Source organism: Patagioenas fasciata, chromosome 5 (assembly GCF_037038585.1).
Source record: "Patagioenas fasciata isolate bPatFas1 chromosome 5, bPatFas1.hap1, whole genome shotgun sequence".
NCBI classification, from domain to species: Eukaryota; Metazoa; Chordata; class Aves; order Columbiformes; family Columbidae; genus Patagioenas; species Patagioenas fasciata.
The window spans coordinates 52,996,895-53,008,065 of NC_092524.1; the positions used below are offsets into that span (position 1 = coordinate 52,996,895).

General features: G+C 41.1%; 1 protein-coding gene across 1 annotated transcript in view; it reads left to right on the plus strand.

Annotated features, from left to right (window-relative positions):
- Positions 1-10,114, plus strand: part of KCNK13 (potassium two pore domain channel subfamily K member 13) — a 76,133-nt gene extending 66,019 nt beyond the window's left edge. Inside the window, exon 2 of the mRNA XM_065839581.2 lies at positions 7,014-10,114. Within this exon, the coding sequence (XP_065695653.1) occupies positions 7,014-7,906 (893 nt within the window). The 3' untranslated portion in view covers positions 7,907-10,114. The remainder of the gene's footprint in view (positions 1-7,013) is intronic.
- The last annotated feature ends 1,057 nt before the right edge of the window (positions 10,115-11,171 follow it).

Sequence of the window (11,171 nt, forward strand, 5' to 3'; positions counted from 1 at the left end):
GTGCTATTTTGCAGAACAATAGAAAGACCCAATCTCATGATCCAGAATTAACTGTAAAATCTGTATGTCTGTCCTAATCTTCCTACACACACGTTATATTTGGTGCTCCAGGCTTCATTCATGAGGGATTCGGATTGAGGAACTGTTTCTCATGCTCTTTCATAGCATCAAGCATACTAGGAAATGAAAACTGAAGGGTTAATTAATGCAACCTGTGAATGTCAGGACATCCAGAATTAAAAGAGATGCCAGACTGTGTATCACCAGGCAGAGGGAGATGAGTGTGGGTACTGATCCAGGAGAAACGCTTACAACAATTGGTAGTGATGAAGTAGTTTACAACAGAAAAGATGAAATGACCTAATATTGGCCTGGAGTTGGCAGCTGGATTCCCTGGGGCTGTGTGTTGTGTGTGTGACATGCCAGGATGTAGTGGCACGAGTGCCTTGGGCTGTGCCCCCTTGGCTGTGTCTGGGGGGATGTTGTGGTGCTGGGGGACCTGGACAGAGCCAGAGTGGCTGAGTGGGATGTCTGCACCACATCATCTTGGGGGTCTGGCTTTTAGGGGCTGGTGCTTGTTTTAATTCAGTTTTTCTAGATTTTTGGGAGGAAGATGAATCAAGATATTGAGGAACAAAAAATAGAGAAACTAGATTTTTTTGTAGAGTTGTTTAATTATAGAAAGTTGATGACTGTTCCTCTTGTGAGATTTCGATACAAGCATGTTACTGTTATATTAAGAACAATATTTGCTTCATGTTAGTCAATATTTACCTTCTGTCAAAGGATTCTGCTCTAGGAGAACTTCTGTTGGACCTCAGTCCTTATCAAGCTGACTACTGTTAAGAATTACAGCTGCTTGCTTTTCTTTGGTTATACCCAATATTTGCTTCAGGAAATCATGAAGCATGATTATATTATACTGTCGATGCATTTACATTTTTAATTGTTCTTTTGTATAAGTAACCTCTGTCTTCTTGGAATATGCACACAATATAACCTGAAGACACGGGTGGATTTTAGAGCACTTTGCAGTAACAATCTTCGTGATAGAAGTTTTACTGCCAAGACGAAATCTGCAGTGGTATGCAGTGCTTTAGAAAACTTTTACTGATTCTACTTGGAGTTTAAATTCCTTCCAGCTTCTGCAAAATGTAGTTCTGCTAGAGAGAAATTCAGAATTAGTATAAATACTCAGCAAATAAATCTGAATTCTTGCCTAAGCAATATGTGAAAAAACCCAAACCACAACAGTTAAAGGAAAATTGAAGCTACAAGGAATGTAGTTGCTCAGTTCAGCTGAATATTAGGAAAGGTAACATCAGTTTATAGTAGTCAATGGATCATGTGACATAGGTAAATCTGTATCATACTGATTTCAGAGTAGAAATCTGAAATCTTTACTAAGAAGACCTTCTTCATTGTTGGGCTGGTAAAGTTAGGGCTTATCATGCGTATCTATCAATGGTGATAATATAGTGCCATATCTGCAGACATAGCTAACAAATCAATTGAAACATTTTTCAGTACCTTAAAAATATTCAGTTTCCCCAATTCAGAATGATCTGATTCCCACTTGATTAACTGTAATCTCTCTTTCTACTTGAGATAACTCTTTTTCAAGAAGTGTCACCCAATTTGTAAAATAAAGTTCACTAAATTTCATCAGCATTCTCTCATACCATAAAAAATTAGCATTTTTTTCCTGTGGTTGTTTCCTGTTTTCTTTCTTCATCACAAGAAGCAATCTTGTATAATATTTTCAAATAATCTGCAAGTGTCAGCCACTGCTATTATTTCCTCTTTTATATGATTCCATAATTTCATTCTGTGTTTGCTTCCCAGTCTGCCAATTTAACTTCTTGCTCTTTCACTGTTACGCTGCATGGATCAGATTTCTGCTCTAATTGCTCACTAAGTCATTTCCCTTCCATGTATTTGGCTGATGGTTTCTCCTCTGTTTCTCCTATTTGACTGATCTCTTTCAAACTGCCAGGACTGAAGTTTTTCATGCAGGGCTCATAAAAGAACTCAAACATGAAAATGATGCTTAACTAATTGTGGATTATATTCTGAAATCAGGTTTGGTGCAAGGAGAAGAAAAGATAGCAGATGTAACCACAATTTCTGGAAAAGGCTACAAAGATGTTCCTGGAAACCAGAGGCCAGTAAGTCTGTCTGCCATGGAGGAACATTAGGAGACTGTAAACAAGAATATAACTAGTCAGAATGTTCAAAAAAGTGAGATAGCTTTTGCAGAGGGAAGTCACGCCTCACAAAAATTACAGTGTACCTAGACATTATAAAAGCTTTTTTGCAAAACTCTTCATCAAAAGAAATAAACAATACTCCAATGGGATGAAAAGCTGAATCACAGAATGTTAGGGATTGGAAGGAGCCTCAAAAGATCATCCAGTCCAATCCCCCTGCCAGAGCAGGAACACTTAGATGAGGCTACACAGGAATGTGTCCAGGCGGGTTTTGAATGTCTCCAGAGTAGGAGACTCCACAATCCCCCTGGGCAGCCTGTTCCAGTGCTCTGTCACCCTCACTGAGAAGAAGTTTCTTCTCAAATTTAAGTGGAACCTCTTGTGTTCCAGTTTGAACCCATTACCTCTTGTCCTACCAGTGGTTGTCACCGTGAAGAGCCTGGCTCCATCCTCCTGACACTCACCCTTTATATATTTATAAACATTAATAAGGTCACCCCTCAGTCTCCTTCAAGCTAAAGAGCCCCATCTCCCTCAGTCTTTCCTCACATGGGAGATGTTCCACTCCCTTAATCATCTTTGTTGCCCTGTGCTGGACTCTCTCCAGCAGTTCCCTGTCCTTCTTAAACTGAGGGGCCCAGAACTGGACACAATATTCCAGGTGTGGACTCACCAGGGCAGAGTAGAGGGGAAGGAGAACCTCTCTCGACCTACTGACCACCCCAGAATGCCATTGGCCTTCCTGGCCACAAGGGCACAGTGCTGGCTCATGGTCATCCTGCTGTCCCCCAGGACCCCCAGGTTCCTTTCCCCTACGCTGCTCTCTAATAGGTCATTCCCCAACTTATACTGGAACCTGGGTTTGTTCCTACCCAGATGCAAGACTCTGTACTTGCCCTTGTTACATTTCATTAATTTTTTCCCCGCCCAACTCTCCAGCCTATCCTGTTGAGTCTTATCCTTGATAAAAAACTGTTTAAAAAGAATAGATGAAAAGGCTAGGTATCAATATTCAGTTTTCAAAATGGTAGCAGATTGACAACAGGGTCTCTGGGGCTATTTGCTGACACCCGCACATTTCAACAGTCATAAATAATATGAGAAAAGAGATAGGTAGATAGATAGATAGATAGATAGATAGATAGATAGATAGATAGATAACAACCTTTCCTTAAGACAGAGAAGTATTCAGGATAACCAACTATAAACCTGACTGTAGTGAACTATAGAAGAATCTCGTATTCCCGAATAACTAAGTAAAAGTTTAGATGTAATTCAGTGTTGATTAATGCAAAGTAATGTACATGGAAAAAGATAGATGTAATTACAGCCAAATAGTGAAGAGCTCCAAGACAGCCATTGCTTGTTGAGCAAGGGAGCTAGGACCCACTGTAGACAGGTTGCTGAAAATATCGGTTCAGTGGTCAGTAGCAATTAAAAAGACAAATAGGAATTCCTGTGAAAAAGAGAGCAAAGCACAACACATCAGCATGCCCTGCATAAATTCAAAGTACTTTTGCATTGCAAATACTGTGTATTTCTGGTCCTGCTCCTTTATCTTTGGAAGACTGTATTAAGATGGAAAAGAAACAAGAAAGGTAGTAGGGCTAGTTAGAAGTATGCCTTAGCAGAGTGAAAACTTGAGACTAAACGTCATAGACCTCTCCAGACTGGGGGAGAAATGAAAAAGATGGAAATAATAGAAGTCTATAAAAGCAGAAGGGGGAAGGTGAAGGGATAATGTGCATGGAGAATGACAATTGCTACAGCTGACTGCAAAAAGCAGAACCCTGAAATTAATTGTCAGGCAGCAGGTTAGACAAAGATTTCTTTTCCACAAAACATAATTACATTGTAGAACTTACTGCCTCAGATCTAATGGAGACCAACAATATAGATTATTTTTAAAAATTATGTTGCAAGATTGATGATTGAATTATTAAATGTGATGTCCTCTAAACCGCTGATTTCTGCAAGATGGGAGAGTATCCCAGAGATAGATCACTCTGTTCATATTTTCTTCCCTATTCACATTTTCTTATATCTTTCACTGTCAAAGACAGTGGTCTGACCCAGTATGGAGATTCTGTGTCCTCACAAAAATGCCATAAGAGAACATTTAGTTTCATTTCCACTATTGTAAGCCTTTTTGCAATTTTGCCCTCCTGCATTTCTTGGCCGATACAATTAACCAAATTTCCTTTGATTTACGAGTATTTCAAACACCCCAAAAGTCCATTTGGAGAAAAAGGTACTTACTGTCAAACAAGCCCTAGTCTATAATACAGCATTCCAAATTAATCCCAGGTATAATACTGTGATAGCCAAAGTTAACCAGGCATAGTGTGGCCCAATACATGGAAATACAAGGCATTTAATGAACTGAAATTATTTCTGGAACTAAAAGCTTATAGCTCATTTTTGACAAATTAGCTTTGAAGGAAAATGCTTGTTAAATTAATATCTTTATACTGCTTTTATGTTTTCCATTTTAGTGCTTTCTTAGAAATCTTAGCATTGAGTGCTACACATTGAGGTTTATAAATAGAAATGAACAAAAATTACATTTACTCCAGGAGGTCAAACCAGTCCCCCTGCTGACGAGGAGGAGCTGACAAGGGGTAGAGTCCCCATCAGAGCCTCACTGCCTCTTTGGATCAGTGTTTTGCATCTTCTGGTATTTATAGCTCACCATGCATTTCCCATCATGCCTGCTTGCTGCCTTTGTTAGTGGCTTTTTATGCACACACATCTCAGTTCTGCGATAAAATCCAGTCAACTAAACAAACAAAGCTGATGAGCTCTGGCCGTGATGCCAGTGGCAGGATCCAGAGAGGGGCCTGTGGGAAGCAGCCCAAAGGTGTTGTGCCATGCTAGAAGTGTGAACCTGATCTACATTTCTCTTCCCAGGGCATTTGCTTTACTCTGTGAGAGATGCTGCCCACTGCTCTTCCCCCGTGCCAGAGGCTCCCTCGCCTTTCTGTCCCCGCCCAGGCTGCAGCCCTTCTGCAGTGAGCAGGGTGGCCTGGGACATGGCGGCCCCCAACCTCCTCCACACCGGCTGCTTTGGGCAGATCCCACGAGCTGTAGAGAGGTTCCCCTCATCCATCGGTCTTTACGGGTCTGTCCACAGGGTGGAGGTCATGACTTGCATACAAGCCAGACTGCACAGAAAATAAACATCAAAACTAGGACTATAGAGGGATCAGTTCACAGAGCAGAATGGGAAGGTAGAAAGTGAGCGAAAACATGTGTGTGCCAAGGAGAACAACAGCAAAAAGTTCTTGTCATGAAGGACGTTTTGTCCATGTGGTTTGTGTCACCATGCTGTTGCCCACAGCACAGAGCTGCAACCCAGCTCTCTTTAGCACCGACATTTGACAAGGAGGCTTGGGCCTCCTGTAGCTCCTCTAGAGGCTGCAGTTTGGCCGTGGATGCAGGTGAGGATGCAGTGACCCTCCAGAGCCCACGCTTGGGGTTGTCATTTGGAGGGGGTCCTGCCGGAGGGGTGATGGTGAGTGCTGTCACTTGACCCTGTGAGGCAGGAGCAGTGTTAGAGACCAATCTGTGCTGGTGGCAGGTTTCCAGTGAAGGGGAGTGCAGTTCAGCACTGTTGGAAACATGGGAGTCTCTTCACACTGCAGTTGTCTGTCTTCCAAGCACAAATGTATCGCACTGAATATGACTTCCTTTATTTCTCAGAGCCAGAGCCTAATGCCTTTATCTCATAATCAGCATCTCACAATACAAAGGCAGGGAAACAAATAACTGTGTCTCTTGTCCAACATGATTGTTCTCTCTCAGCAAGACTGTCTTGGCTTAATTGATCAGTTATGTAATCCCTTATTAATCCTAATAAGCCAACAGGGACTATTACTCCAGTTTGCTCAATGATGTTTGGACATGCTTTTTATTCTTTAATAATATCTTATTACAGTAAGATTGTCTTATCAACAGTTTTAACCAAAACAAAATTACTGTTTTCAGGCTTTAGGGTTGAGGGAAGCCTGAAGCATCTCTGACCTGAGAAATCCCATGATGGGAATGAGGCCAGAGAACACCTTAGTAAAGATTCACATACAGATTTGAGCTGTGGAGTGGGACACAGAGAAATAGGAAAACTTCAGCAATGCTGATTAGAAAAAGGGCTGATAATGGGTGACAGGCCCCAGCGTCAGATGCTGGGCAGCTCTAACGCCTGCTGGGGACACCCATGAGGGGCTGCTGACCCTGTCAGGGGCTGCCTCTTCTGGCGTGTGCTCCCAGCCTGGGCTTTCCTCCCTGGGCTGCGGTGGGTGCTGAGTGCTGGCTCATGGGCCACCCGCACTTACAGCAGGAGCTAAGTGAGGGTCAGAAAAAACTCACGTTGGGTTTACACAGATCTGGTGGGGACGGACCCCTGTGAGTCAAGTGCCACCCAGAACAGCATCAGAGAGAAGGAAGTGGGTGCGATAACCCCAAAGCCTGGAAATGAACCCAGGCACAAAGAGGGGTGGAGCGAGCCTAGCAACCAGAACAAAATTCAGGCCTGCACTAAAGTATATTTTCTTTCCAGCATGTTTTCTTCTGCTTTTTGTTTCATTCTAATTCTGGAGGAAATGCTGGCATTAATTTCCTTCCCCTTACTACTGGGACATGGTCAAGCACAGGTGGGTGACAGCTGAGGAGAGTGTTTTCGCTTTTTTCCAGAGCTGAGCTGTGCCACAGGGGTTTGCTGACAGTTCGTCAGTCTTCCATGTGACAAAACTACCAACACCATAATTACGGGTTTATTTTTTTCAACTGTTCTGTTTTTTCTTCCAGGGTTTGGCATGACCACCCCAGCCACCGTTGGAGGCAAAATTTTTCTGATATTTTATGGCCTTATAGGATGTGCAGGGACCATTTTGTTCTTCAACCTGTTTCTGGAGCGCTTGATCACAGTCATAGCCTATGTCATGAAGTCCTGCCATGAAAGACAGCTGAGGAGGAAAGGGGTCCTCCCTCACAACAGCCGGCGGGGCTCGGGGAGCTCTGAGGTAGACAGCCTGGCGGGCTGGAAGCCCTCTGTGTACTACGTCATGCTGATTCTATGTGTAGTGTCACTCATCATTTCCTGCTGTGCCTCTGCAATGTACACACCAATCGAAGGGTGGAGTTACTTCGACTCACTTTACTTCTGCTTTGTGGCCTTCAGCACCATTGGTTTTGGTGATCTGGTCAGCAGCCAGAACACCAAATATGAGAGCCAAGGCCTTTACCGCTTTGGCAATTTCGTCTTCATACTCATGGGGGTGTGCTGCATCTATTCCTTATTTAACGTGATCTCTATTGTCATCAAACAATCTATAAACTGGATATTAAAGAAGATGGACTGTAGGTGCTGCCACAGATGCCAAAGAAAATTATTTCGTTCACGGAGGAATGTGGTAATGCCGGGAAATGTGCGTAGCCGGAGAAACATCTCCATCGAGACTGATGTTGTCAATGAGAGTGACACAGACGGACGCCGGCTGTCAGGCGAGATGATCTCCATGAAAGACTTCCTGGCCTCCAATAAAGTCTCACTGGCCATCATGCAGAAACAGCTGTCAGAAACTGCTAATGGCTATCCGAGGCAAATGGGCTCTAATTCAAAGCAAAATGGATTCTCTGGTGGGGTTGGAGCCTTAGCAATTATGAATAACAGACTGGCAGAGACAAGTGTGGATAGGTGAAATAACAACAGTAAGAAAGTGAAACAGTGTGAACCGTTTCAACAAGTATAGAAATGACATGAATCAAGTGGAAATAGCTAGGGAGAGAGTGTCGCCAGAGGGTGGGATGGATGGGAACAGTATAACTCCTGCTGGAAAACCTCTGACACTTTTTGGGGGTTATCACTTAGTGTGTTTGCTCTTTGAATTGCACCAGTCTCAGCTTTCCTTCTTCCCCCTCCTTCTGTTCCTCAAGCAGGTCACTGCAGGAGAAATTTTATTTAGCCTTCAGATCAATTTTCCATGTGCTGTTCTCCTCCATTTATATCAAAGGCAGATTTCAGGTAGACAAGTCTATGGTATGAGAAGCAACCAAGTGTGTCTACTGAACACATTCTTATTTCTGAGCTTTTTGTCTCACTCTCCATATACCTGTTTTCTGAAAGTAACTTATCTGAGACCAAAAGAGGAATCAGCCTTTCTCTGTGATATTGCAGACCCAATTTAATGGAATAAAACAAACAAACAATTTTATTTTCTAAATCACTTCTTAAAATGTATTCCTATTTTGAAACAGCTAGTCTTGAAAGGGCAACTTCTGCTGCCATTTATGTTTGTGTAAATCTGGAGTAATTCTATGAAAGTTGGTAGGACTACTCTGGAGCTATTGTGATGTGAATGAGAAGAGAATTTGTCCTTTAGAATTCAATTTAGTCTTCCTTTAAAAGGATACTGTCAAAAGTGGTAGAATAAAAATTTATCCTACTTTTGCCTTCTTCTCTCCATTTGCAAAGCGTGATTTTTTTTTCTAGGCTACTTTTTCTTCTGTAATTGAATCACTGTGGTTTTCTGTTTCAAAAATATCAAATTAAATTGAAAACTGCCACACCGATGAATTGTATGACTTATTCCACAATAACAGAGACTTTTCCAAATTTCTACTCGTATTATGCTCAATTGTAACTGATGCAATTGAGTATCAGCATTATGTAATGCAACTAATAACTGAGTTTACACAACAGACTTTAGTATGCAATTAGATTGCCATGCCAACTATTATAATAAGTGACTGTGATCACAAAATCACTTTGACAGTGTCTTTTTTACCTTTCATGTAATTCTGTCATTCTTCATCTGCTTTTCTGGGTTTCAGTGATGATAATGACAGGGTCTTGATTAGGGAAATAGAAAATGTTTAACTCCTCATTTTTCTCAATGAAATGCTCTGAGTGTTCATTATGACTAGAAAGGAGACTTCAATGAGAAGAATAATAACAGTGAGAAGAATATGAAAACAGGTAACAAAGTGATGTTTAATGGTGCAATCATGCTTTGTATTAGGTAACTGGAGAAATAGGGGATTAAATGAACATAAAGTCTAGCAAGAATTTAAGGAAGACTAGGCTGAATTCCTTATTCTCCTTTAACCGTGCAATGCATTAAAGCTAAACAGTATATGAAAGTGTAAATAATCAGAATTGGTCACAATAGTCCTGATCCAGTTCCCCCCAAAGAGAACAGTACATGCATCAGGATTGAATGTTTTCTCTCAGCTAGGAAAGCTTGTAGAATACTACAATTTTAGGAAATTTAAAACACCAGTATCCAGTTCTTAATTTCTCTTATTATGAGCAATGCAGATAGCTTCTTCAGTTTAATTTGTATTAGGAATTAATATAATATCCTTTTTCTTCATTCTGACCACAAGTTCTTTTATTTAGGTTCCTGATACTGTAGGATAACATTTTAATACTAATTTTAAGCAATATTTGATTTTCAAAACAAAAACATACCTCTTGGAATCCTTACGTATAATAAAGTAAAACCAGATATTAAACAACTGTACTTAACTAGTGAGAAGAATGGCAAGCTCTTTTTGACATATTACAGCTAAAATATCCTGATTAAAAATAAAATCCTGCTGTCCTTAGTTACAAGGAGAGCTTCCAGCTGAAGCCGTTAGTCCAAATACTGATATGAAGTCGGCTGTGCAGCAGCGGAATGTCCCTAACAGTATCTCTTCATATTTGCATCCAAGCAAAATCTGAATCCACTCCCAAACTTTACCTTTGGTGAGAAAAGCAGTTTGACTTGTTTCTGGGGGGATTATGTATTAGCCAAAATTGCTACTGAATTATTTTAGATGATATTATAGCACCTGAGATCTGTTACATTGTTATACTTTTTTTACGTTTTTTTTTCATTGCAAGACCTTCTTTGTCTCAACCTCACTGAATAAAAATACTTGGATATAAAAAGAGAAAAGTACTGCTCTGAAGCCTTTTTTCCAAATTCCTTCAGCAATCCCTCTGTTCACTGCCTGTAACCCTAAAATCTCACTGCAGTTTTCCTCATGCTGCTAACTAGCAGAAATAGTTTAGGATTTGACCCATTGCTCAAGAAGGGCTTTCATCATGGGCAGAAGAGCCACAGTCTCGAAGGGTGCAGCTTACCTCTCCATTTATGCAGTTATTAACTCTAAGTTGCAAATGTCATATTTTGCTGAGCACTGAAGACCAAAGTTACTCAACAGTACTGTTTTCCAGATGATGGAGGCAACGCACTTTTTCATCTTAGACAGATCATCAAAACATGCAAGTTTCTTTAGTTCATTTATTATATAGTTCTGTGTCATTGTTAATGGAGGATCTGGCTTCCATATAGGATTTTGACTCAAATCCTTCCATATCTAATTAGCTTTCAAAATTTGATTCTGGAAGTCTGAACACAGAGCAATATTCATAGAAAATAGGTGAGAAATCAAATTGAAAGAGAAAAAAACATACATATATACACTGATGGAAATAGATAAAGCATTACCATCTGTAAGATTATTTAGCTTTTAGATCATTAAGATTGTCTTCAGGTGGTTTCAGCTGCTCCCAAGACATAAGACAATTATGTTGCTCCTTTCCATTCTTTGTGATACTGAGCCTCAGTCACCCGTCACCACAGAGGAGTCTTTATCAGCTCTTTTCAATAGATATGAAAAAATCTGTGGTTATGAAAGCAAGGGACTAATATGCAGCCTTGCTCAAATAGACTGGGCAAGGCTGTATGAGATCTCTGGTGTACGCTGACTCTGCCTTCCATCGATGGGTCCTGACCTGCTCTCCCAAGCGGTGGCTTCCTCATGACCTGAGCCTGCCAGTCGCAAGGCTCTCTGCAGTGGTTCTGTGGCCTGATTTAACGCTCATTGAACATAAAGAGGGAATAAGTGCACTAATTTTGTCTAATAATCTCTGTTCAGATGTGAATTGCCATTCCAGAGATGAAGGACCAGTAC